The sequence below is a fragment of the Pogoniulus pusillus genome, chromosome 1 (assembly GCF_015220805.1).
Source record: "Pogoniulus pusillus isolate bPogPus1 chromosome 1, bPogPus1.pri, whole genome shotgun sequence".
In the NCBI taxonomy this organism is placed as follows: Eukaryota; Metazoa; Chordata; class Aves; order Piciformes; family Lybiidae; genus Pogoniulus; species Pogoniulus pusillus.
The window spans coordinates 41868511-41896375 of NC_087264.1; the positions used below are offsets into that span (position 1 = coordinate 41868511).

Genomic DNA, 27865 nt, shown 5'->3' on the forward strand with positions numbered 1-27865 from the left:
TCTGTGTGCTAGAGGGCTAATTTTTTTGCCTTGGAATCACAAAATATTAAATCACACATCTCTCTAGACCTCTGGCTTTAGTGAAGAAGTGAGGCACTGAAACTAAAGCAAAAACTTCCAAAGCAAGACTATTTGAGTTCTATCACAGGTTTCTTCCTGCTCTGTTCCTTCCCATGTGGGGCACAGCAAGTATTTGATCGTGAGGTTAAGGCCTCCATACTCGTGGATCTGCCATGTGTGTAGCTCTGTATTTAAAGAGCAGGAGTTTGTTTATTACCTTGAAATGAAGCCTGAATCTCAATTTCCATCTCTCTGAGAACTTTGATACATTGCTGGCTATTTAAATTCAGGTTCTGCACAATGACAAAACACAGTCTGAATGGAAGCAACATGTGCAGCACACTCTGCTCCTGCAAACAAACTGTGCTTTGGTGGCACGTGTACAGTGGTGAGGAATGGGGTGGCTGGGTTGCAAGTCTTGTGACAAAACCAGAGGCAAGAGGTAGAAGGTTTATAACTAGCAGGCAGATCACCTCTAGAGCTTTTGGGGTTTCAGCCAGCATGGTGAGCATAGTGAGATAAATCAAATAGCACTTTCTTCCTTTTGAATCTGTGCTCTGTCTTTTCACTTGGATTTTCAGTGGCTTCTATACCTGCTTAGTTAGTCCCAAGGTGTAATGACTGCCTTTAAAGATTGGAATTTATCAGATTGGTGGTCTTTATTTAGAGGAAGGAAGGATGTAGCACAAGAACACAGAAATCTGTTACAGACGTAGGAACAAAAACAAAGTCATGTCTCAGTGTTACTAAAATGTGAGCTCTGCTTCTAATCTGCTGGTATGCAAAGTCCATGCTGTGTGTTTTCTCAGTTCTTACCTGCTCTACTTCCTACAGCTCTGACTGAACTCCTGAATCTCAGTTTCCTGCTTGAAACCACCAACTCAACTTTTCTATCCTTCTAAACTGACTGTAAAACTTGGAAATCCTTTTTGGAGCTGCCTGATTTCCCCAGTAGCTAAACTGCCTTAAATGTATTGTCATTGTCAATGCATCAGTTTCAAGCTTAGGTTTACAGTCTTGCTCCACAAAGAACATTTAATAGCCCTCACCTCCAAAGTGAGTGACAGGATGGGGGCAGATATTTCTGCTTGTTGTGTTCTAGGACTGAAAAAATTGTTTCATTACACTGGGATCTAGTGTAATTCCACTTACATCCTCATACCAGACCTTCACATCCATGTTTCAGTTACATTCTTGTTTTGTGATAAAATACAATGTGACAGAAATATCTTTGGGATGTTTCTTTCCCTGTTTTGTCTCAGAGGCAGTGCTGTGAAGTGGCCATAAATTAAATGGAACGATGAAAGAAATGCTGACACTGAGCAGAGACTTGAGGGGCAGGTACATAGGACCAGTAAAGTAAAACTGGAGAGGTTTGCATAGAGAGCTTTTGTTCATTTTACAGCACGTCTTATCCATCTTTCTCATTCCAGGCCTACTGCTTTCTTGCTTTTCTATGCCAGCTGGCAGGAGGAAGCAGAGGAGGAAATGCCATTTCTGAGCTCCCTGCTTCCCCAAGCAAGGCAAAAAAGGCCAGGTGACATCTGTCCCACAGACTTGGATTAAGACTGGCAGCAAAGGGAATGCTGCTAATGTCTCAACGTGCTCCCACTCCAAGCCCTGGACTTAAGAGAACAGGCCAGGTTGTAAAGGATGCAGCACAAGGCATGATGAAGTTCCTGGAGGACACGTGCCTGTAAACCCAGCTCTGCAGTCATCCCCTTGGGTGGGCAGGTTTCTCCCAGTGCTTGGAGCAGTTTTGCTTTTTTTCTCAAATGTGTTCCCCGAGGCAGTGCTGGGCTTTGTAAGAGTCATCATCAGGCAGCTGTGGTCTCCGTGTGTGTGTGTGCACGTGTACAAATGAGTGAGCAGACACACAGCATACACAGGCTGCTGATGGTGGGACTATCAGGGCACTACAGCCTGTTCCTGGGTGACCATCTCTGTGTTTGATTGCAGGGAATATTGAGTACAGCTGCCCGGCCACCAATGAATGTGAGATCACGAAACGGAGGCGCAAGTCCTGCCAGGCCTGTCGCTTCATGAAATGCCTCAAAGTGGGGATGCTGAAAGAAGGTAAGACAGAGTCAGACTGAGAGTCGTTCTCTGTCCCAGCATCACTTGGGACTCCAGGCCTTGCAGGTCTCCTAAGCTAACTACATGTTTGTCTTCTGGCTCCCCAAAGGTATCTTTTTACAGTAAGAGAGTCAGGATGGGCAATGACCAAGGGGGCATTCCAGAGAGGAGAGTGGTTCCAGTCAGCACCCTCATGCTGGGGTATTACTTCTAGCACTTGCAAATTTGACAAATAACTGGAAAGTGGCTGTGTAAGAGAGTTTGCTTTTCCAAAGGAACCCAAGGCTCTTCTTGCCCCCCCGGTCATTTTGCAGTGTTGAGTCTGAGAGGCTTTTGCATGGTCCTGAGTAGGTTGGCTTGGCATCATAAAGGAAGGGTGGAGTTCATGCAGAGCTACGGCACAGTGTGCAGTGAAAGTCTGCTCGCATTCCCACTCAGAAGGCTTTCGGAAGGTGGTGGATAACGGAGGTTTGTCTGGAGTCCCCTGCCCTGCGTGCTCAACCTGCATTTTTCTCAGCCCATTGATCCGTTCAGTGCTCTCTGAGCAGTGTTCAGCTTCTCTCCTGTGCTGCTTTCCCTCCCCTAACTCCCCTCCCCAGTCCTTGTCCATTTGAGGTGAACCACAGAGAATTCAGTGGAAGTTAAACACATTCTTATGGATTAATTTAAAGCTTTGTTTTCTTTGGGTCACTCTGGGATAGGCAGAAGGTGAGGAGGGGTAAGGAAGGAGAAGCATTGCATGCAACCCTCTGTATTGCTTTGTCTGGCAGAGCGTGGTACCCTCAGTTTAACTACAAGTAAGAGCAGCTGGCTGTGATCTGCACAAGTCCTGTATGCTGAAGTCAGGATGCAATTTAGTTCCAGGTCGTATCATTGTAGCAGCACTAGGGTTCTGTCATTTCTTGAGAGGCAAGTTGATGGTGACCAGTGTGGTTAAGAGTGTGTATTTAGATGTTAAACCCTGTTCTGTTCTTTAATAGATGTGTAGTTAAGTATCTTCCTGCACACCAGTTACAAAGGGGAGGAGACAGACTTTTGTAGTTTGACCTTCCCTGACCTAAGTGTAGAGGTGGTAGACTCTTCATCCACTGCTAGGAGGAAGGAACCTACTTTAGGAGTTCAAGAGGGACCACTGGGAATCTGCTTCTCTGCATGCAGCTGTTGGGGAGGGGATGTATCCCCTTACCCACACGCCAACACACACTAGCGGCGCTGGGAGCACAGGTCAGCAAAGTGCTCTAGCCTGCTCATATGAATTCCATAAAACAGCTCTAAAAGCTTGATGTGGCTCCAGCCGCTCTGCAGAGCAGCTACATGGGTCCAGGCTTGCTGGCTGCCTGTGTCTGTGCTGCCCTGTATCCAAACAGTTGAGCTCTTGGAGCTGGCAGCGGGAGGAGCAGAGTCACAGGAGGCAGCACTGGTATGTCTGACTGTGTGACCAGACATCCTCTGCTTCCTCTTCTGGGTATTTGATACAATTCAGAGCAGAGTCCTGTGAAGAGTTTTGTGACTTAGCTTCCAAGTTGTGTGAAAACAGTTACCTCCTTCCAGACCAGAGTTAGCCTGGAAAAGAAGGTAGGTTTGCTCATACCATTCTGTGCCTGAACTCCTGAACCCCATGGGACACTACTCATGGCAAACTGAAAATTTACTCCAAGGCTGTTTTTTTGCTGAAGTGTATTTAGTTATTCATACAGGGATTGATATGACATCATTAAAGCCACTGGGGAAGAGTGGTTTGCTATTGATGTTGGTGTATCTGTGATCCTGCCCATAGTATTTAGAGCTGTGGAATATACAGTATAAAGATTTATTGATGGTAAGGGCATGCAGGAACACGTGACAATATCAAGAAGAGCAATGGCAATCTGCAAATAGGACTCCTGCATCCTAACACAGACTTAACACAGACTGGTCGAGTGATGTTTGGTAGGCATCTTTTTTTTCCTCTTTCTTTTGCTTCGTTTCCCAAGCTGAGAGGTAAGAGTTGTACTGCCCTGCTTTGCAAATGGATTGGGAGGACCAATTAGTTAACTTTATGTGAAGCCTGGTGGAAGCAAAAGGTGTTAATATACAGAAATTAATCAATACACATCCTTAAAAGCAGAACAAAATAGTTTTACAGTCTTTGGTCTCCACAGAGTTAGGAGTTTCTGGAAAGAACAAATCCATAATTGCTTGACTCACTCAAAAATGCAGAACTGACAAGGGATTTTGGATTAGAAAAGGTTTGTTGGTCTTTTCTACCTCTGATCTGTCATCCTATTAGCTTATCTATCCCTCTTCTCTGCCAGGGCAGGAGTGTTCCCAGCTGTACATTTCTAGTAGTTTAACTGTTTTTTAAAGTCCCTGATGTCTTGGTTTCCCCAGAGAGCCCATTTTGCAGTATCCAGGCATTTATTAGGACAAAATGTGTCTTGATATTTGAGCTAGGATTTTTTTCTCCTCTCAGTAGTTCCCCTTCCTACTTTACTTCCTTTTCCTTAGATTTATCCATAGCAAAAAGATTGCTAATGCAAGTTCTTTCTCCAGCTTGATTACCAGGAATTTGGAGGAAAATGGTCTTATGGCTAAAGGCAAGATCTAGAAGCTATTTCTTGACAGACTTCTCCTTGATGTCCTCTGGGCTAGTAACTTAGTGGAGATATTTCTAAGTAAAGAAACTGTCCTTCCTCTGAATAGGAGGAGTATGATGTGCCATTAGTACCTAATTAAGGGCTTCATGATTTCTTCTCACTGAGGAAACCTTTTCCTGGTTATTATCATCACACATACCACTTGCTGCCTACTGTGCATGGGGCATGAGCCTGTTCTTCAGGTGCCAGGATTCAATGGCAGAAACGGGTAACAATGACTTCAGGCTTCTGCATTACTCTTGAAATTTTCAGCTTGATGCTGCAGAAGAGACGTGGGCTTTCTCCTTGGGGAGTGCATATGAGGGTTGCCAGGCATCTCCTACACGAGGGTCGGCAGGCATCTTCTTTCCTCCCTACATGGCTGGCAGCTAGTTGAACAGCTGTGAATGTAGCCCTTCAAGATCTGAGGAGACCAGCCTCAAGACAGAGGTGCAGGTTCTTCAGGCAGTGCTGAGTGAATGAGGATCAGGGCAGGAAGAGAGCCAATGGAGCAATCAATAGGTGTCTCGGATATCCAGGCCACTTTCTTTAAGAGAGCTCTGATCAATGCATTGCAACAAGGGAACTGCACGGACACCAGAGCTTTGCTGTCTCAGGTTCTCCTGGCGTGACGCTGCAGGGCAGGCCAGACTCACTGGGGAAAGCAGCAGGCGGAAAGCTCTGCCTATGGAGCCCAGCTGGCTCAGATGTCTGAAGTGTTGGCCTGTCTGGCTGCCTGTCTCTCGCTTTTCCCTTCCATCTGGAGCATGCCCCTGGAGAGCAGGGTTAATCAGCCCCTCACTAGCAGGCTCAGATAGGAAGCTGCTCAACCTGGAGACCAGAATTCCATCAGATTCCAGTCCGAGTGCCTCTGTGGAGAAGCACTATCCCCAGAACACTTGCCCTTTGCTGCTCTTGCTGAGGCACCAGCCCGCAGGCAGTGGGAGAAGGTTTCATCCAGTAGAAGTGCATGCCCCTCTGCTCTGCAAAAAGCAGGGAAACCTGAACAACCTGTGGTACTACTGACCCCAAATGGAGAAGATGGTACCTACATACATGCCTGGCTGGTGGGGATGGCCAGTGGAGGAAGGTGTGCCCTGCAACCTGCAGAGGAGGGGCATTATTTGGAGCTGGACATCCCTGTCTTTGGCCACTCTGTTGTCTCTCTTGGTTCCCAGCACTATCTGTCTTATGCCCACAGTGACCAAAATGTAGCCTTTTAACTCTGGGCTCTGCAAAGTAGCTCTGAGTTTCTGCAGCTCTGCGAGTGGTGGTTAGAGACATTTCAGCGGTGGTGCCAGGTCTTTTGAAGCCCTGTCAGTGCTGGGGAGAACGTGCCCTTGCCATTCGCACCTAGCCACACGTGGCCTTTCTGTTCTACAGTGGCCTGGTTGGCTGCAGGAGGCAGATGTCATTTCAGATGACATATTGGATTGTGTAAGGGGGCTCAGAGGTTTGATTTTGGACGCTGGCTGGCTAAACGTGACCTCGCAGCATTGCCCTTCACACCTCTGCTGGCTCTCTGAAGTCACAATCCTGTGTGTCACCTTGCAGAATAGTACTGTGATGAGGACAGTGATGTCACTTCATCTGTGTGTGTCAGTGCTGTCGGTTGACCTTGTCTGCCCATCAAGTGCCCACCAGGTTGCTCTCTAACTCCCCCTGCTCAGCAGAACAGCAGAAGAAAATACGATGTAAATGCTCATGGGTCGAGATAATCACAGGGAGATCACTCGGCAATTGCTGTCACAGGCAAAACTTGACTTGGGGAAGAACTTGACTTTCATTTATTGCCATTTAATGAGGTAAATAAAAGCAGAACTAGAAGCACCTTCCTCCCACTTCTGCTTCTTCCTGTGCTCAGCTCTCGTGATGTCTACCTCTTCCCACCCTGAGCAGCACAGGTGGATGGGGACTGGGAGGTTGTGGTCAGTTCGTAACACTTCATCTCTGCTGTGCTTTCCTTCTCGCACTGTTCCCCTGCTCCATTGTGGGGTCCCTCTCACACAATACCATCTTTCAAGAGCTTCTCCACTGGGAGTCCTTCCCATAGATTGCAGTCTTCAAGACTGCATGGGTCCTTTCTTTCTTTAGGAAAAAACTACTCCAGTGTGAGCCCCTCACAGGCCATAGTACTGCCAGAAAACTCACCCCTGCATGGGTTTCACTCCATGTGACACTGTTCCTATCAGGACTGTCTTTTGGCGTTGGCTCTCTACAAGGTGCAACTTCCTTCAGGGCATGACACAGAATTATAGAATCATTTAGGTTGGAAGAGAATATCGAGTCCAACCATTAGCCCTACTCTACCAAGTCCACCACTAAGCCATATCCCCGAGCACCACATCTACATGGCTTTTAAACACATCCAGGAATGGTGATGTCCACCTGCTCCTGTGTGTCCTCTGCAGGCTGCAGAGTGGGTGTGCACTACTGTGCCCTGAAGGGGCACAACTTCACCATTTTCTTCTTCACTGGCTGCAGGAGAGTTGTTGCTATTGTGGCTGGAGCACCTCATCCCCTCCTTTGAGTCTTGTTTTCCTTCTTAATAGGAATAATGTGTATTATGTTGCTGAAAATCATTTGTCTTCTGCTGCCTGCCAGAGCTGAGACTTGTCTCCTCATGGTCTTGCTCATGACTGAGACCCAAGAGTAACTTTCTGCAATGTGTGTGGTTCTAGCAGGCATCACTGGTTGTCTTCCAAGAAAGAGGGCAAAGACTGAAGGGGCCCTGGGGATGTGTCCTCTGGTAGACCAGATATACCTTATTTCAGAAAGCAGAAGATATTTCTGGAGTCCCCCATATCTAAGTACATGTCTTGTGATAAAAGCAGGAGTGACAATTCCCAGGATAGGAAGCCTGCCCTGTATGAGCTGTTTTGCTCTACTGTAAATGCCTTTGAAGAGAAGCTGTCTCTGGCTCTCAGGAGTCACCCAGCAGGGTGAAGTCTACAGCTGCAAGGAAGGAAGATGGTCTTGATCTGGATGCAGAGAGGGAAGCTGTTTAACAGCAAAGGAGGTTAGGCAGTGATCCAGGGAACGCATGTGATAACATTTTACCTACATGATTCTGTTTCTTCCCGGATGTGTGTCTGCTCTGGTGTAGTAATCTCAGGTACAACATTGCTTTCCTAGGCTATGTTCCTTTGGTCCTAATGCTTTTCCATGAGAAATGCTGGAGACCATGTTAAAATTCAACAGGGCACCAAAATTCTTTGTTACAGTTCCCCCAGGATCGAACTCCTATCAGTCTCATCTCATTTTTGATATAGTAATTTCTGGACCATGTGGGTACTGGCGCTGCAAGGCCAGGTGTTGAAATATGAGTGAGAAGTGAGCAGAGGAGAGCCACCATGTTCATTCAGCTCTTAGTTGTGCCCCTTTTCCTCCTGCCCCTGGTGTCTTTTTGAATACCCTTGTGCTGCCTAAGCATCTGCATCTCTGTGAATGTTGGAAGTGATCTCACTTCAGACATGGAGGGCCTGTAATGTCCAGACTTCAGAAGTGGCTGTCTTTCAAACCCATGCTCCTCCTGCTCAAGACCCTGGCTAATTAGGAAACCTTAGCCAGAAGAACTTTCCTAGAGTTTACTCCTGACTTCATTGTTTCCCTTGCCAGCTGCAGCCACAGACTGGTGGTGTCAATGTTTCCCAAGCAAACACACTTGTCATCCTGGGCAGGCCTGGCTCTGTGATGCTGTAAAATGTGTGCAGACATCTAGTATCTAAACAATGGGTTCCACATGCTGGCAATCCAGCTGCTTCCACTTAGTAACTATGCCTCCATCCTTCTCTGAAATCCAGGTAACAGAGTTAACAGCAGAGCAATGTAACCAAAGAAGGGGATTCACTTCTCTTTTTAAGTGGAAGAAGCTCTCAATGGAGCAAAGTGTTTCCAGCAGCACCTCCCCTTTCCCTCCTGCCCTCATCCCTGCTCCCAGACCATGGATTCTCAGAAAGATATTTGATTTCAATGAAAGCTCAGCTGACATCCCTGCAATATGCTCAGGTTCTTGCTTTGTGTTTCCTGGGAAGGCTGAGGGCTCCTCAGGGATTCTGGGTAATTGGGTTAGTGGCCAGCTCATGTCAGGAAATTAAAAGGCAGCCCTGATCAGGTTGCTGCTGCATGCAATTTAATGGCTTTGTATTTATAGAGTCTTCTGCCTCCAGCCGGTGCCAGAAATATCACTGTTGGAGGCAGCCAAATGAGTCAAAGAGAATGCCAGTGGTTTTTTTCTCTAAAGTACCCCTGTGTTTAAAAACAGAGAGGCAATCTCTGTCCTTTCAAAGAGCACCTCTGAGCACAGTGACTGGCATCTTGACGTCTGTATCAGCCACACTCAGGTATTTTCCAAAGCATAAACTGAGCATTTGTGATGTGTCTGGAGTTGTACTGCCCGATGGTGTGACACAGAGCATGTGCTGCCTTAGACAGGGTGATGATAGTTCTCCAAAGAGGAGGCTTCCACTGGGTGGGCTGCCCACAAAGTCCACTGATGGCACCTGGCATCTGTTCTTTGGCCACAGGACCAAGAAACCTATCCACACTTTCTGCCATATATGATGGATTATGAATCTCTTCAGTTTGGTTCCTCCCATTAATTTTGAAATATTAATCTGCCTAGGTTCTTGCCATGACTAACTAGCTCTCCATTCATGAACATGGGCTTCCAGACACACGAAGTCCAGGCTCCACTGATGGACATGGAATCACAGAATCAGTCAGGGTTCACAGGGACCACAAGGATCATCTAGTTCCAAACCCCCCTGCCATGGGCAGGGACACCTTACCCTAGATGAGGCTGGGCAGAGCCTCATGCATCCTGGTCTTAAACACCTCCAGGCTCTCACCACTCTCCTGCTGAACAACTTCCTCCTCACTTCCAGTCTGAACCTACTCACCTCCAGCTTTGCTCCATCCCCCCCTAGTCCTGTCACGACCTGATAGCCTAAAAAGTCGTAGAAGAGTTCATAGAATCAACCAGGTTGGAAGAGATCTCCAAGATCATCCAGTCCAACCTATCCCCCAGCCCTATCCAGTCAACTAGACCATGGCACCAAGTGCCTCATCCAGGCTTTTCTTTAACACCTCCAGGGACGTGGAGTTGGGTGGGACTGAATGCATGTCCCTCTGTTCTACAAGAACTTAAGGCATGTGCATCTATGCCTTCAGGCTCTGGTGACTTAGGTTCACTAGTGACTCATCTTTGCTAAGATTCTCAGTCCTTTCCTCTGACACACCTTTGAAGACTGTGACAGCTCTTGGGCTTCTGAGTATCCTGAGAGGGACTTTACTCAGAGTTGCCTGGCACAGCTGTTGTAAGAGTGAAATAATAAGTGGACACTAGTTCTTAGTGCTGGAAATGCCACTGCTAAGGTGAGGACCTCAGGAGAGGCTTCAAAGCTGCAAAGCCTGAGTAGAGTTGCTCTAAGAGGCTGGCCAAAGCAGCAGAATGCTGTTTATGGGTCTAACTCCCTCACCTCTGTGGATCTCTATCACAAGCAGGCCTCTCTCCTTGCAGGGGTGGGGGCCTCTCCATTATTCACGTATCTAAATATTTGATTCTTGATCCATGCTTGTGCTCCTCTTAGGTAGGTAGAAACTTTACCTAAGCAGACTGAGAACGAAAACTGGGCTAGGGAAAGCATTGATTTGACTCCCTTTGTTGTTCAGTGGAGAGCAGTATCTGTCATCATTGCTCCATAGTTGAGTGTCTGGCCAATGAGATTAATGTGGAGGGGCCAGGTTCTCTCTGTTGCCTGTCAAGGGAGCCCAGATGCACAGAAGAGAGATATCAAAGTAAGGTGAGTTTAATCACATGCAGGACTGCAGATTCCTCTAGGCAGCAAGCACCTCTTTGGGGATGTAGCTCTGGAAAGTCAGCGGAGCCAGAGCTTTTTCATTTCTTTAGGTCCTCTTGTGAAAGGCATCCTTGATCTTTTCCTGGCAAGCACATGCCCACATCTTTTCCTTTCACACAGAGCTTCTCAGCCTGCTGTTGTTTCTGCCATGACTGACATAGCCAACAAAGGTGCTGTCCTGCTTCAGGCTGTCTAGAGGGTTGGGATGAGAAGCAAAGGAGAACATTTGAATGGACCATGGACACTGTGGGTGTGTGGGTGCTTGTAGAGATTATTACAGGGAGCTGAACAAGTTAGTGAGGTGTTCTTTATTCCCACTTGCCCTTGGAGTTCTTGTTAATTCCTGACTTTCCAGGGTGAGAGGTGAGATGAGAGGCTCAGCACAGGAAGGAAGCTGTACATTTGAGAGACAACAACAGCTCATGCTGTAGACACCTCTGCAGGGCTGGCAGCCATGCAGCTGGCATTGAAGAAGGGTTGGTTTGCAAGCTGTGTGAGTTACACTAGATCTTGTATGCTTTGGACCAACCACGTGGGACATGCTGCTTTTTCATGTGAGGAGCAAGGATGCATTGTGTCACTGCCAGGGACTCTATAGCCAGACATATAGCAAAGGAGCATCCCTACATGGCCTCCATATCCCTGAAAACATCAAAAGTGGAGCAGGCTGCAACATCCTTGCAGAAACTACTGCTCAAGGATTGGGTGGGCAGTGGGCACAGGGCCCAGCTGGTATGTCGGAGAAGCTCAGCAAAAGCAGCCCTGTGGGCATTGCTCCATGGCCAGCACTTGCCCTGTGTTCTCTTTAGTTGTTTCCTGTTTGGTCTAGACACATATTGCACCATGCAAACCCTGTACCTTGGCTCCTGTGTTAGCTCTTTTGGCAAGATAGATCTTTCTGTTCCCATCAATTCATGGGCATGTGATAGGACTCGATGGAAAGTGAGGTGAGGCTAGTAATTTGATGCGACAGCTGCTATTGGGCCTAGGCTGCACTTCCCACTGGCCAGGACTTAGCTTCACAGGGCTTTTAAGAGTATTTTTAGTCCCCAGAAAATAAAAGAGAAACTAAACCTGACCGTGTGCTGTCACCTCTGCTGCACACTTGGCTATTTTTACTTCCTACAGACTCGGCCTGGGTCCAGCTTTTAAAAAAAGCTGGAATTATTTTACTTCCATTAAGAAAAAAAAACTCAAAGCCTGATGTTATCAAGTCAGCAAGGGGACATCTGATCCCAAAGTTGTCAGGCAGACGTCTCTCCAAGAAATGCAGGCAGCTTGAACAAATCAGCAGATCACTTCTGCCACTGCAGAAGCTTGGTGCTGGCACAGAGCTCTCTGCAAGAGCCACTTGGAACACGACTGGCACCCACAGGACACTTAGGAAACTGACATTGCTACCCCAGGCAGGATGCACAAGTCCTGCCCTCCTCCATCCTAGGTCAGAGGGAGCTCAGATAGGCTAGGGAGCTGAGAGCTGCTGAAGGTGAGCTGGCATTCAATCCCTATGGCAGACCCCGGGGTTAGCTCCACACCTGGTCAGACAGAGTGCCTGGACTCTTAAGCAGGGTCCCTAAAAGGGTAGCAAGAATCAATGAACAGCAGCACTTCCTTGCAGCACAGGGGGGTGGGAGGAAGGGGGGATGTTTTCAGCACAGATAGTCCTCATTTCTGGGGAAGCAGCTGCCAGAAAAGAAAGTTACCAAGCAGTGGTACTTCCCAAACACTGCCCTGCACTGTTGCATCTCACACTGCTGCCCTGGCAGCCCCTCTATGCTGATACTGGCAAGGGGGAGGGGGGGGGGGGGGGGGGGGGGGGGGGGGCGTTCAGGTGTGCCTATGGTGGTGATAATTTGGCAGGATCAGTACATTCTCACCTGGGAACTGGCCAGTTCTGATCCATGTGAGAAATGAGTTTGTGCAAGACCTGGAAGGTAAGGCAAATGCTTCCTCTTGCTGCTGTCTTCTTGTCTGGCCACGGCACCAAATCCATTTAAGAGTCTTCAGTATGGACCAGTTGCATCTTGCAAGTGGCGACTGCACCTTGCAGTTAAAGCTTAGATGGCTGCATGTGTGGTGTGAAATTGTCCATGGGATTACAGTGTGTTTACTTCTCAGCCTTGCTCCAACTCTTTCTTATCTCTGGTTGCATCCATTTCTTCTCTGCTTAGTGCTTTCCTTCATGCTGCTTCTCTGAGCTCACCCCCTGCATTTCCTCACTCTATTTTAGTGGCCCTCTCGGAGCTGCATGGTAACCAGCCTGCTGTCTTGAAATCAACTGCAGAGGAAATCAGAGTAGAACAGCAGGCACTAACAAGCCACCTGGATACCACAGCTCAGGACCAGGTCCTGATTTTTGGCCATGCCCTTTCTTCCCATCTAGATATGACCCATTTACCTGTCAGATCTTTGGGAAGAGGTTTTGCCACGATGGTTATGTCTAGAGTGTCACAGTCAGGAACTGGGGTTGAACTATTTTTGTGTGCTTTAGCACCCACAGTTTGCTGCACCCTGCAGCTGGCTGGCACTGAGATGTGCAGTGCAGGGGTCCGTCCGCCTGTCCATCAGCTCTGTGGCTGGAGTGATGAGGACAGGGTAGAATAGTGGTGCTGCAAATGCTGATTGAAAACATTTGCCTCAAGGAGTGTCACACAGGATAGGGAACAAGAAGAGGACAAACTCTTGTTCAAAATTAACAAGCCAAAGTCCTTGGGCAAACAGACCTCTATCTGCTTGGTGAGGGAAGGAGGGATGGAGGGCAAATCTCTCTGCGTCCCTCTTATCTTTTTTTAATGCACTTAAGTCCTTTGTGTCCTCATAATCTGATTGAGGGTCCCTAATACTGCTCCAACCTGTGCAGCCTTCCTTCTGCCAAGGACATACTTCTCCTTGGGAAAAGGAAATGAGCTGCTTCCCCCATTTCCTCCCTACCCCTCCCTCCCAGTCTTCCCTCCCTGCTGCTTATGAGACAGCAAGGCAAAAGCATCCTGGAGGGCTGTGTGTTGCTCTCTCCTGGGCTGAGAACGGTGTCTCCCTGCACCAACTACATCATGCCACTGGTGTCAGAGAATGGATTCCCCTATGACCCTTCCTCTGTGAAGGTCCTGGAGAGCAGTGACTTAGGCCTGAAATCCTTGCAGCCTGTTCTAGATTGTTCTATAATCTTTGACCCTTTCAATTTTCTCACCCGGTTACGTGACTTACTGGCAGTTCCTGAAATTTGTCTCTCCTTCCTCACAGGTAATTGTCATTGCTTCAGCAGAGCATGAATCTTCTCTCTTAGGAAACCAGGGCACATTTACAAAGGGAAAGAAATCAGGGGTGGAAATGAAAGTTCCCTGCTTCATTCAGGACTTCATTAGTGCCATTCCTCATGGATCTCCCTAGATAATCTCAAGTTTGAGATTCCCTGGATGCCCTACCTGAAATCACCTCTGGATATATTTGGGCTTCCAGGCTGCTTGCTGCTGGAAATTGAATTAGAAGAAGCAATGGGCAACTTTTTTACTGACACCTACTATGTAGTGGAACAGTGAAGTGGGTACTTAAGCTTAGGGATGTCAGTGAGTTTTCCATAGAGTCGGAAATAGAAAATGGGGTAAGGGAAGGAAATTATTCAGCGTGATCTGCGTTCACCTGTTTGGCTTCACATTTTTCTCTGCATCTTCAATGTCTGCTGACCTCCCGTAGCAGCCACTTGAAGCAGCAGTTCCTTTGCTCTGGAGGGCCCCAGACCTGCTCAGTAGAAGCAGCAGGACTTTTAAAAGGAAGCAAGCAGTACAGCAGTAATAACATCATGCCAGTGAGCTTCTGTCCTCACCATGAAGCCATGCAGGTAATGCCACCTGTGACTCCTATGAGTACTGCTACTGCCAGAGAGATTTTGCCCTCAGACTGTAGAACTGAGTGCTGTTGGCCTGACTGGTGCTGGGTATTCTTTTGGGGTGTTGTTGGTACCATCTGTCAGTCCAACTGGGTTGGATGCTTAAGCTGTGCAGGATCTAGATGTTGTGTCAAGTAACAGCTTTGTGTGGGGCAAGTGGGGCTGGTGTAAGCATTAGAGTAAAAGCTTTCTCTCTTTCATGATGTGGCAAGAGTGACAGACACGAGACTCTAATTAGGGTAAAATGTTTGCCAACAGACTGCAGGTTTGTCAGATCTACAAACTGTTCAAAAAGCATCACTTCAGAACTGACTTGGAGCGTTCATGTTTATGCAGTGGATTGATTGCAAAATATTAGTGGCTTAAGCTGATTAGTGGTAAGTGTATTGTGTAATTGGTTCCTATGATCAGACTGGATGGACTTGTGTTTTGCTAAGGAAGCACTTCCTTACTACATCTGTCAATACAAATTTTTATTCTCTGAATTCTCCTACATTTTACCTTGACAGATTTATTTTTGTGTTTTTGCAATAGCTGTTTCTCCCAGTCAGACTGAGTTAGCCTAGCTGCACAAGAACCAGAGACCTGGCACCTGCACAGCCACCTATGGCTTTTCTCACAATTCATTCTTAACATCACACTTTGTACATCTGGGCTAGGGGTGTTGCTATGGCTTTTTGCATGTGGGCAGTCATTGGTGCTTCCCAGTCATGGGGAACTGTTTTCAATGTGCTACTTGCAGTTTGAGTCTCTGTGTTTTGAAAGAGCTGCAACAATTTTTTCAGTATCTCCCTACTATAGCTTTACTGTAGCTTTATTGTTCATGTGGGTTGGATTTGGACCTCAGTAAATTAAATTACCAGAACTTGGAAACAAGGTGAAAGTTGTATTTACAGAAGTGGGCTAAAATACAGAAGTATAAAATACAATGAGCATGTACGAGGTATATTTACATATGTATATACAACTCAACAACAATGCAAAGACTCACTTGTACAATAATTCAGCTTCCCCCACACTCAGCAGCCCAGAAGGACTGCTACCAGCCTCAGAATCAGAATCACAAGGTTAATCAGGCTGGAGAAGACCTTCAAGGTCATTGAGTCCAATCCATGACCCAACACCTTCTAATTTATTAAACCATAGAATCAACCATGTTGGAAGAGACCTCCAAGATCATCCAGTCCAACCTGTCCAATCAACTAGACCATGGCACTAAGTGCCTCAGACAGGCTTTTCTTGAACACCTCCATGGATGGTGACTCCACTATGTCCCTGGGCAGCCCATTCCAATGGGAAATCACTCTGTGTATAAATTCCTCCTAACACCCAGCCTATGCCTCCTCCGACACAACTTGAGACTGTGTCCCCTTGTTCTGTTGCTGGTTGCCTGAGAGAAGAGACCGACACCCCACCTGGCTACAGCCTCCTTTCAGGTAGTTGTAGAGAGCAATAAGGTCTCCCCTGAGCCTCCTCTTCTCCAGGCTGAACAATCCCAACTCTCTCAGCCTCTCCTTGTAGGGCTTGTGCTCCAGCTCCCTCAACTACCCTCGTTTCCCAAAGCCCCACCCTCCCTTTCCCTTCCCAGTACCTCACAGACACAATATGAGTCAGTTGAGCCAACAGAAGGTCAGAAAAGAGATAAGGAAGCCATGCAAGCAAGCAAAGCTGCAGAGAGAAGAGAAAAGGTCAGAGCAAGTTTGTGCTACAAAGTATAACATGTCCAGCAAACAAATAGGATGATGTAAACTTATCAGTTATTATTAGTCTGTGTCCAATTCCTAACCTTATTTATCTTTTCTCAAAGTCTCTGGAAGATTTCTTGTCTTGTCTGCAATTAGGAACTAGGCTAAAGTACCAGCTCTAAACTGTAACAACTGTTTTGGTTTATTTGGGTTCTACTTCTGTTAAAGTTGCCTTACTTGATCAAGGCTGAAACATCAATTCATAGTTCATAATCTATTTGCTGTAGGTCAGTTTCCAAATATAAACAGTGAAAGGTCACAGAACATTTAACTTCTCATTTTTAAGAACAATCTAAAGGTGTATTTTTATAACTGCAGGTCTGATTGACATTTAAAATATTTTTTAAAGGGAAGACCACCCAGAGGGCACTGAGGTCTGAAGGCTTAAATTTGTCCATCAGTTCGATGGTGATTCCAAAGTTTGAATGGGTTAGTTTTTGTCTCCATTGATGTTTTGAATAAAAGTAAAGCTCACAGTAGCATGGTTAGAGCTGGAGGTGGTACAGCTGTATTACTGGGCTTGCTAGGTTTGGATGAGATCTCAAGTGTTTGGGAGAGGGAAGCTCCCTGGAGTGTGGGGAATGTCTTACTTAGCAAATTTTAGCATTTGCATGTCAAGGTTCCCTGTGGCACTAAGGAGTTGTGAGGATTTATCTTGGTTTATCTACAGGTGTTCGTCTGGATCGAGTCCGTGGAGGGCGTCAGAAATACAAGAGGAGACTGGATTCTGAAAGCAGCACTTATCTCAGCTTGCAGATCCCTCCCCCAGCTAAAAAGCCACGTACGTACGGGTTGGAGTTGTGGTCTTCTGAGCAACCACTCTGTTGCTTTTTACTGGTACAATGGAGCAGCTGTCATTTCTGGTTCCCGTATCGGTCACCAGCACTAGGATTTGTTAACTCTGGTCATAGCATGGAGGCAGATCAGGCACACCTAAGGTACAGCCCTGCCGTGTTCATTGTGCCCATGTAAATCCATTTAGTAATATTCTGATCTCTCCCTGTATCCAAGCTACCATGCTGATTTCTCTCCTCCATATGTTCCATACGTTTTCCATATCCCACCCTCTGACTATTCTTGCCTCCTCCTACCCTTGCTGGGCCTAAGACAATGGCTGACAGCCTTCCAGCAGCTTCCTGCTTTTGTCATCCCCGTACAGAACTGGTTTGGCATAGGCAGATCACTACAGCTAGTGTAGCTGCAGTGTAGTCTTCTCCTGTTGTGACTGAAAGCCTTCCTGAGGTCCCAGGGACTCCATAGTCATCTCTTATCCCGGGAAGGTCCTTCTAGAAAGGGCTGTTACGATAGCTTACGTCATGAGAGACACAACAATGCCTTCTCCTTTGAAATGTGCAGTGACTAAGATCGTCTCCCACTTGCTGGTGGCCGAGCCAGAGAAGATCTATGCCATGCCTGATCCAACCATGCCGGAGAGCGACATCAAAGCCCTGACAACCCTCTGTGATCTGGCAGACAGGGAATTGGTGGTGATCATTGGCTGGGCAAAGCACATCCCAGGTAAACAGGAAGAATTGCAAGGGTGGAAGCATGAACAGCAAAGGGAATATTAATTATCACCGTCCTGATCAGTTTTGTCTTCAGCTAGGAATTTTACATGCAGTGATGAGTGGAAATTACTGTCACAAAAAACTGCTTGTGGTGTGCTGTCATTGGTAACAAACTCCAGTGGTGTAGGTGCATGAATTGATCACTCTGTGTGCATGTCCTGAGGTTATGCAAAAGGCATTGAGTTTTTGGTTGTGTCTGGCATTGAGTGGCACAGCAAAACCACGTGGGAAACTCCTCTTGGGATGGTACAGTGGACCTGGGAATTCTGCAGTGCTTAAACAGCACCTGGATCTCTTGTATTTATAAATGCTATAGTTGACAAATGTTAATGCAATGACTGAACTTTACAGCTAATGACAAGGCAGGTACTCACCTTGTCTGCAGTGGGCACTTTACTCTGAGTCAGGAAAGCTTTTACCATACTAGATTCACTACAGAACAAGACCCATTGGGAACGAGGAGTTACTGTTGTCAGGAAAGCTCCAGGCTTCTGAAATGATAAATAATAACTTACTGACAGTGTGGCTGGCCTCAGGCGGCTTACTGACTATGTCCAATACACCTGCAGGTAGGATGGACTCCAGCTGAAGGCACAGACAGGCCCTCAAAGAGGTTCTGGTGACAGAAATTTGTAGTGAGAAGGGAAAATGCCCCCTCTTTGTAGTTGACCCCATATCTGACAAAAATTGATAGGGTGGGTTTGGGTGTGCAGCAGGTTAGCCAGAGAATTTAGGGATGTCCTTGGGATTTACATGGGTGTTTTCCAAAGTCTGCTTTAGATGCTCACTACAAATATCTCCTGCTTTCTGTCTCTGTTCCTTGTGTCAGGAGAATCTCTGAAGCTCAACCACAGAATTTAACTCATATTGCACATTGTCTGTGTCTTCCACTGCTCAGGACTATGTTCTCTTGCTTTGCTTCTTGGTTTTAAGTTCTTCCTTGATGAGGCATCTTAGTTAGAAGTGATCAGACAGTTTAGTTTTCTCATGTATTTTGCTACTCTTTGTAGCTCCTCTTCTGGCTTTTCGGTGGGAACCTTTTTCAGAGGCAGTATTTCTCCTGTGACTCAAGAGTTAGTGGTTTCCTGGGCTGTATATACAGACTGTTAAGTCTGGAGAAATTCTTTCAGGACAGTATTTCTGAGTAGAGGTTAATCTCAGTGGTACCTTCTTATACAAGATCTGCAGCATCTGCAGGGATTACACCCATCACAAGTGCTGGAATCCACCTGGGGCTGATTCATCACAAGTGGGGTTACAGTGGCGATTAGGGAACTCAGCCTGGATTGCTCCATTAACCCAGTACTTGAGGTGTTAACAGGAGTGGCTCTTATGCAATGTAGTTAGCTGCTGTGCCTGTCCAGTGAAGTGCTGCTGTGTGTTCTTTTAACCTTGGCTGCTTCTGCTGGCACAGGGTGTGCTGCTGTAGTTCCCCAGCTCATGGCTCTGGGATGCTCAGCTGTGTTCCTACAGAATCTTCCAACCTGCCACAGTGAAATAATCCCAGGACTGGAGTGTGAAAGAGGCTGCTCCTTTCTGAAAGGCAGGGCATATGTGCCATCATGTCAGCTTTCTCAGAGTATTTGCTTTCCTTATCAAAGGCCCTGCAGCATGTTAATAGCCATCAGCCTGGCACAGTTCAGGCCAGCTGCAGTATGGCAATAAGACTGTCTACACAGGAGAGAGCTCAGGGACTGGTATCCAAAGGAGTAGTACTGAGAAACAAACATAATAAACAACAGTTCATAAAAATGAAACAAAATAGCCTTCAGTTCTAAAGCCAGTATAAAGCATACTGAGCTAGGCAGCAAGGGGGCAGAGTAAGGCAGGGCCGGGAGGCTGCCAGGTGTCTAGATTATCCATGCCCCTATTTCTGCCTTCCAAGGATTGTGAGCCAAATAAGACATTGCTTCCTGCATGCATGAACTCCTGGGCAGAAAGAGGTGGATAAAGGAACAGAAGTCACATATTCCTGCCTTGCAGTCACACTGGAATTAGTAAAGAAGTGTTAAAGTCATACCAACTCTTCAGGATCCCAGATGTCAGCGCAAATTCTGCACCAGTGTTGGCAAATAAAATCAGTTAAGCTTAAAGACACTCAGCTATGATAACAAGAAAGTATAATTTAATGGTGTTTAGCAAATGTTATTAGCTCAATAGCTTTATTAGTCATTAGCTCAAAAGTCATGCTTAGACAGTGTTGAGTTGTTGTCCCCTTCTGTATGAGGCTCCCTGCCCACTACTTGTGCCCCCTCCCTGTGCTAATTATCTCTGAACAACATCTACCTTTTCTGCATGCCTTGATGAAGGGAGACAAGGCTCCTCTGGAGAGGTGACAAGGAAGGCTCTCCCAGGGTAGCTGTTGTGCTGTTCTCACTAGGAAGACGATAGTATTAGCACAGAATGAAATATGGCAAGTGGAGTGACAGCAGCTGTGTCTGGAGTGGCCTCAGATCCTATAATTACATCTCCCTTTATTACCTCTGCTAATGGCCCTCCAGGATGACAGAAATGATAATAAATTAACAGATTATGAACTTCACTTACCACAAATTATGTGACACTTTTTTTTTTAATTCTGGGAGCTTCCACTGCCAAACCACTGAAATAAAAAAAAAAATACAAATCACACAGACACAAAAACCCCAAACACCCAGCAGATCTGAATGTCACATCAGTTTTGCTCAACCTGCACCTGGGAAGGAGGGAAATACGCATGCAGCCCTGTTGCTAGAAACAGAGGCTCCTGTTTTGGGAACCTAGGGATGACAGTGGAGCCATTCAGCACCTTTCAAGATCAAACCCGAGAAAAGCAGCAAGAAACAGATCACTAAGGCCATTTTCTGGGTGCTGTGCCATCAGACAACTCAGGAATGCAGCTGCAGGGCACTGTGAAGTGGTGAGACAGCTGAATTTCCCTAGAGGTTCTCCAGTGTTATAAGTATTATAAAGCCTGTGATTTTGGCTAGATGCAGTTAACATTTACCTTTTCTGACCTCAATTTTATAGCATGGGACCAGCTTATGTGAGCTTCCCTTGTCTATACAGATTGCAGTGAAACAGGCACAGTCCTCCAGCCCTTGCATTCCACACATGTAAATACAGTAGGGAAAAGGTCTTGATTCTGTCAGACGAATTTGAAGTTCAGGCTCAGTGCTGCAGCACTCCCTCCTTCATGGCTGTTTGATGGAGCTGGATTAGTTGGCTGCCTGGGAGTACTTCTGACTAGGGTTTTTTCCAGGTGAGTATTCCCAGGTGTGTAGGGCAATTGCAGCTGGCTCTTCTTCAGGTTCATTCCTGTCATTTTTACAGTTTTACAAGTGAGCAGAAAGAAACAGCAAAACAGAGAGGAGCTCAGGCTAAGTAAGGAGGCTCAGCCAGCACCCATCGGTGGTGTTAGAGTGACTATCAACACTATCTCTGCCTAAGTTTGGGGGGGAGAGGACAGAGGGACACAAGGCCTCCCCAACCTTTGTCCCCTTCCCAGTCACCCAGTGTGCACCATGGGGACTCAACAGTGATGACAGGAGGAGGATGCCTCTGCCCCACTGGGCAAGCTTGGGGCTTCTGCCTTTCCTGGAGCCAATTAAAAAAGGGAGTGGGCAGGGAGGGTAAATTGGTCACACTTAGGGTGGAAAGAGAGTGCAACAGAACCCAGGTGCCCTGGGTTTGGAGGAAAAAGGGGGAAAATGTGGGGTGGGGTGGGAAAGGGGCAGATATGGTGGAAAATGGGAGATGGTGCTGAAAGAAGTGAGACAGGAGAAGGATAGAGATGCAGATGAAAAGAGGAAGACAGGCAAAAAGGAAGGAGATGGAGAGGAAGGGAAGGAGATGGAAAGATGAGGAATATGGGAAAACAGGAGCTGGAGAGGAAAGGAGGGAGATGGGAGATTAAAAACAATAATGAGAATGAAAACTGGACTGTAGTGTTTGCACTGAAACCATCCTTTTCATCACCAACCCTTTGTCACTTCTGCTTGGAGCAGTAAACAGGCATCTTCACCAGCTCACGATGTTGGCTGAAGAAGAGCAAGTCACATCTGTCTCAGAGGAAAGAATGAGGAAATAAAGAGGGAAACTAAGAATTAAACATGAAAAAGAAAAATAACTAAGAATTAAAAGCACAAATTATAAGTACATATATAGATGTATACACAAAGTGTGAGGTATTTCAGCAAGTTCTCCACGGGATAGTAATGTGCCCTTGTGGCCAAGAGGGCCAATGGCATCCTGGGGTGCATCAACAAAAGTGTGGCCAGCAGGTCTAGGGAGGTTCTTCTCACCCTCTACTCTGCCCTGCTGAGATCGCACCTGCAATACTGTGGCCAGATTTGGGCTCCTCAGTTCGAGAGACAGGGATCTGCTGGAGAGTCCAATGGAGAGCCACAAGCATGATTAAGAGTCTGCAGCATCTTCCCTACGAAGAGAGACTGAGAGACTTGGGGCTGTTTGGAGAAGAGAAGGCTGAGAGGGGATTTGATCAATGTCTACAAATATCTGAGGGGTGGGTGTCAAGTGGATGAGGACAACCTCTTTTCAGTGGTGCACAGTAATAAGACAAACAACAGTGGATACAAACTGGACCACAGAAGGTTTCATCTCAACATGAGGGGAAACTACTTTACAGTGAGGGTGACAGAGCACTGGCAGAGGCTGCGCAGAGAGGTTGTGAAGTCTCCTTCTCTGGAGACTTTCAAAACCCACCTGGATGTATTCCTGTGCTGACTACCGTAGGGGATCCTGCTTTTGGCAGGGAGGTTGGACTCAATGATCTCCAGAGGTCCCTTCCAACCTCTAACATTCTGTGCTTCTGTTCTCCTTGGAAAAGGGTAAACTGTGGTCTCTGTTGTGCAGTTCCCACCTGCCATAACTGCCTCTGGGGGAGAGTGATTAACAGAGATGCTGGGTGTACAGGCTAGGGTCAGGTAAATTTTTCTACTTTATTCTCTGTCTGAAAAATGTGAGCTGTGTCTATCCTGGATCCTCTGCTACATGACTGTTCAGATTTTGTTGACAGGCTGCAGTGAGGCAGTGGCATAACCCCTTTTGTAATCCAGATGGGGAATGAAGATGCAGAAAGGCCACATGACTGGCTCTTAAAGCTAGATTTAAGGCAGCAGTCTAAATGCTGGGCTGTCCTCCATGGTCAGAGCTGGGAGAGAAGTGATCAAAGGACAGATTCCAGGTGCTAGGACTAACAGTGGCTGTGCACAGACCATTACCCTTGTCTCAGAGCTAATCTTATCAGTTCCCTCTGCAGCAAGCAGACCAGAGGAGGCAGAATACCAAGCCTTTGAACCTGCATTTTGACTCAGGAGGGCTGTAGTCAGGAGCAGTGCTGACTGCAAGAGGTAAGGGGCAGAAGGGTGAAGCAAAGGACAAGGCACCCCTGAAGTACAGCCTGAGCAAGGGGTGGGTTTCACTCAATGCAGGGCTTTGTGGTGCATGGGCTATGCTGTGCAGGACTCAGTCTCACAGTCGTGGAGTTGCATTTGCAGCCCTTCTCCACGGTAGCTTGGACTCCTCTTTAGCTGTTCCCTCTGGCACTCCTCCCCAATGGTTTATTGATTCTTCCCTCCCACCCACTGCTCCCCTCAGACCTTGCACACACAACACGTGACAGCTGATTGGTATCTGTTAATTAATGTGGCCTGGGGTCTCTTTTCTATTCAGTGGCCTGATAAGGGAAATTGGATGTCCAAGGGCTGCCAGGCCATTATCACCCTTTGCTTCCCCTGGCAACACAAGCACAAAACATGGCGTAGTGATAAATAAATACCACTAACCCACCCTTCTGCCTTCCCTTTCCTGGCTGAGATAGTGCAGTCAGTCAATATAGCAATCATCAGCTCTTTTGTTAATTGCCAACTTGATAACAAGAGAAATCAAATGATTGTTACGGTGGTGGCTACCTAGGCCTGGGCATGGGGCAACATGGGGCCAAGAACTGAGAGCAGGGAGGAGGGCTGCAGGATAAAGCACACAGCCAGGGGGGCTGGGAGGTTCCTGCATAAAGGCTAATGAGCTCGTAGGCTGCTTAGTAAGCCTCAAGGCTTAATAAGCATCTGGGGAGAAAACTGGTAGGGGGGGCTGATGGAGCATCACCACCCCATTCATCTCACCCACTGTGAGCTAAGTGTGCCTGAGTGTCCCATTCCCTCACAGCCCTGGGAACCTTTAGATGCAAGAAGCTGCCAAAAAGCACAGTCCTTGATTGTCAGTGGTGGCTGGGTGCTGCCTATAAGGGATCAACACAACATGTTTGGCATCCTTGTCTGTAATGACTTGCACAGTCCCTGTCTTCTAGGCTCTTTCATGGTCTGGCCTTCAAGGGTACCTGGGACAGAGGACTTAACAGACAGTTTTCTTTCTCATGCACTTCTCCCCACCTCGACATTCATGGTAGACAACACCTCTGTGTTTGCCTCTCTGCTTTCTGAAGTGAGATCTGGGATGGTCAAGGTCTGTCTCTAGGTGGTGACTGCACTTTCTGAATTTGAGGAGAGTAACTTGGGTAACTGCTCAGTGCAGGTTTGGTTGCTACCAGGATTGGCTGTGAGTTAGGTACTTGTATGGCACCATAAAAGTATGTTGACACTGGGTAGGTTTGTTGGCTGTGTTGGGCAGAAAGCTGATAGTGTGGAGACCAGGGTGATGCTGCTACAGAAGAAATAGAGGTCATTGAAAAGAGGTTGCCACTAACCTTAAGTTGCAATAAATGCAGTCAGAGCATCAGAACTCCTGTTTGAGGCTGTGGGTGGACATGAGAGCAAAAAGAGAATAAGGTCCACAGGTGGTGATTGCCACACAGACAGGGTCACATCGGTATGCTCCTAGAAGTTTTGCTCCACGCTCATTTGTCCCTGCTTGTGTTTTGCCCTGTCAGGGTTCTCCAACCTGTCCCTTGGGGACCAGATGAGTCTCCTGCAAAGCGCCTGGATGGAAATCCTCATCTTGGGCATTGTGTATCGTTCCTTGCCATATGAGGACAAGCTTGTCTATGCTGAGGACTACATCATGGATGAAGAGCACTCTCGCCTGACTGGGCTGCTGGAGCTCTACCTGGCCATCCTACAGCTGGTGCGCCGCTACAAGAAGCTCAAGGTGGAAAAGGAGGAGTTTGTCACGCTCAAAGCGCTGGCCCTCGCCAATTCAGGTACAGCCCTGGCCCAAGCAGCCCTGCAATCAGGAAGTCAAGGCCCACAATGTTACCTGACCTGGGAGGAAATTAGAACCTAGTGCCTGACACTCTGCTCTGCCTGTGTCAGGCAACATCCTCAAAGCTCCTCTCTGTCCACAGAGCAGGACCTAAGCTGGACAGCAGGGAGAAATGAGGCTTGCTGCTGCTAATGCCCCAGCTGTGCACTGACCCTCTATTAGGAAGTGGAACCAGGCACAGATGTGTTGGCTGCCAATTTCTGGCACTAAAGGAAAGACGGTGGAGCCCTTGTCCACTAGCAAGCTGACTCTCACTGAGGTGAGGCTAAGAAAAGGGGATATGGCCTGCACTTGCATTCACCTTAGTAGTGTTGGTTACAGCAAACAGGGTCCCAGTTTCAAATCCTACAAAAAGCCATGGGGTTGGGGCTGCCTGGTTCTGTCCTGGAGGTGTTCAATGACCACAGACACTGAATTTCCTTTAACTGGGAGACAGTGCGATTCTGCATGGTAGAGGGTGAGACATGGTGGCAGAAGCCTGATGTTGCCTCTTCTGTTTCTTTTGTGAAGAAAATGAGAAAGGGCACAGCCCTCAGCCAAGTGTAGCCTCCATTTCAGTCTGTGGAGCACTGCAGCCCTCAACTGAGCAGACTGTGGGAGGCACAGGAGGTGCTGTGTGCTGCACTGATGTTGCATAAAAGCCAGGCACATATTTGCTCAGGAGTCCCTTTTGAAAGGGAACCTGCTCAATCTGCTGTGTGATAAGGGCTCCCTCTACATCACTTGAGTCCCACCCTTTCACATCAGTTCTTGCCAAACTGCATGACATATGTCACAGAATTCATCCTTGGAGCCCAGCAATGAGTCAAGTATCTGTGTTTTGCTAAAGCTACCTTCCAGAAAGACCCCTCATGTGAAGCTGAAGGGATTAAAAGAGGGGGAATCTCTATCTTCCATGGTAGCTGACTCTAGTAATTAATCATTCTCTCAGTTTACCAACAAAAAAGTACCATCTCTTTAGCATCACTTTGCTTGAGTTCAGCCTCCAGATACACCTGAATCCAGGTGTCTTTATACTTGACAAGCTTGACATAAGTTTCATAGTTGCATCCCTTGGCTATAGATACATTGCAAGTGGTCCAGAACGCTGTGTGGTGCCCTGCCTTCACTGTCTTACACTGTCCTGCCACTCTTTGCCACCATACTTCTTGCAGCAGCAGCAAATTAAAAGACAATTCAAAGAAAGAAATTGCTTTCAGCTCGCTAACAAAAACATTGAGTAGCATCTAGTTTATACTGATCCCTCTAGATTTCCACTAAAAATACTTCTCTTTCAGAGAGTTCACCACTGATAGCTACTTGGAGATCTGTCATCTAGCCAGTTACTAATCAATTCAAAGTGTGCTTTATTGATATTGCATGGTGCTAATTTTTTAATGAGAATGTCCTGTGGTGCTAAGCCAACTGCCTTATAAAAGCCTAAGTCTATTATATCTATGTAGTTAACTTTATCAACCAAAGTTGTAATCTCATCAGAGAATGAAATCAAGTTTGTTTGACAAGACCTCTGTTCCAAAGTATTGTGCTGACTGGCAGCAGAATCATGGAACCCTAGAACCATTTCAGCTGGAAAAGACCTTTAAGATCATCAAGTCCTACTGTTAACCCATGACTCCCAACTTTGCCACTAAATCAGGTGGCACCTAAGTGCTACATCTTATAAATCTATTTTACCCTGGTTCATATTGGACTAATCTGGAAATTACCAGATACGACCCAGAAAAATGCATTCACCATCGGAACTTTTCCAGCCATCTTGAATTTCTCAAAAATACCAAGACTTGCTAATCATTACTCTGCCCTAGGTGGGCCCCAGCCAGCAATTTTAGGACTCTTAAAGCCAAGTTATCCAGCATTGCTGATTTCTGTGACGTTTGCCCCTAAAAGCTGTCCAACATCTTGCATCAACAACAGACATCTTCATGTAACACAGGTACAGAATGCTGCTTTTTTTTCTAAATAGGACAGCAATACTGAGGACTTCTGTCTCCTCTGCACTGCTATTAATACTTTAATCATCTGCAGGTGAAAAGAGCTTGCCTATAAATGGTCACTTTTTCTTCTATTTCTTAAATATTTATAAAACTTCTTTATTGTCCTTAGCTCTTCCAGCCATGGATTTTCCTCCAATGTCCTTCACTATGCTTATCGATTTTCTACACTTCATAACTTCTGATTCATATAAATTGCTAGTTCCCTCTTTCAGCTCCTCATATATTGCTTTTTTAGCTCTAATTGCTGCCTTTACTTTGCCACCGAACCAGGATGGGCAGCTGGCCAAAGCTGGCCTCTCTCAGTTGTGGGGCAGTGGCTTTTGGCAACGCAATTAAGTCTTGTTAAAGGGACTGCCTCCTGTCTACCAGGAAGGTCACAAAATTAAACAGGGACAAGGGCTCCTGAGAGAGGCAGAAGTGCTAAGGTAGTGGTTGTGACAAGGTAACAGGACAAGTGCCACACTGTGACATTTATCTGACTCATGCTGTGCACCAAGACACTGCAGGACCTGAGCCTTGGTGCTGTCAAGTTTTTCACTGTGCAATTGAAGCAGTCTCCACTGATGTTGCTCACTATGCTTTTAGTACTAAGCCCTTATGCAACAGCCTGTGTCAGGAGTGGAGAAACACTGAACGAAGATAGAGCAGAACAACCATCACTCCTCAGTTGCCTTGGGGTTCTGCTTCCAGTGCTGTGGAATAAAGAAACCAAGGTAAGGATCAGAAGACCCTAGCTAAAACATGCTCTCAGCTGGATGAGAAAAGCCATTCTGAGTTCAGTGGTTTCTTCTAGTGCAAGCAGAAACACAGCTATGTAGGAACATAAGCCACAAAAGTCCCACTTT

The 27865-nt window shown here is 46.8% G+C and overlaps 1 protein-coding gene across 5 annotated transcripts in view; it reads left to right on the plus strand.

The window, feature by feature from the left end:
• The window catches only part of ESRRB (estrogen related receptor beta), a 142913-nt gene that overhangs the window by 111330 nt on the left and 3718 nt on the right, over positions 1-27865 (plus strand). For all 5 annotated transcript variants that reach the window (XM_064150289.1, XM_064150296.1, XM_064150280.1 and 2 more), the window contains 4 exons: positions 2020-2136; positions 16911-17021; positions 17597-17758; positions 24695-24964. In XM_064150289.1, the coding sequence (XP_064006359.1) occupies positions 2020-2136; positions 16911-17021; positions 17597-17758; positions 24695-24964 (660 nt within the window). The remainder of the gene's footprint in view (positions 1-2019; positions 2137-16910; positions 17022-17596; positions 17759-24694; positions 24965-27865) is intronic.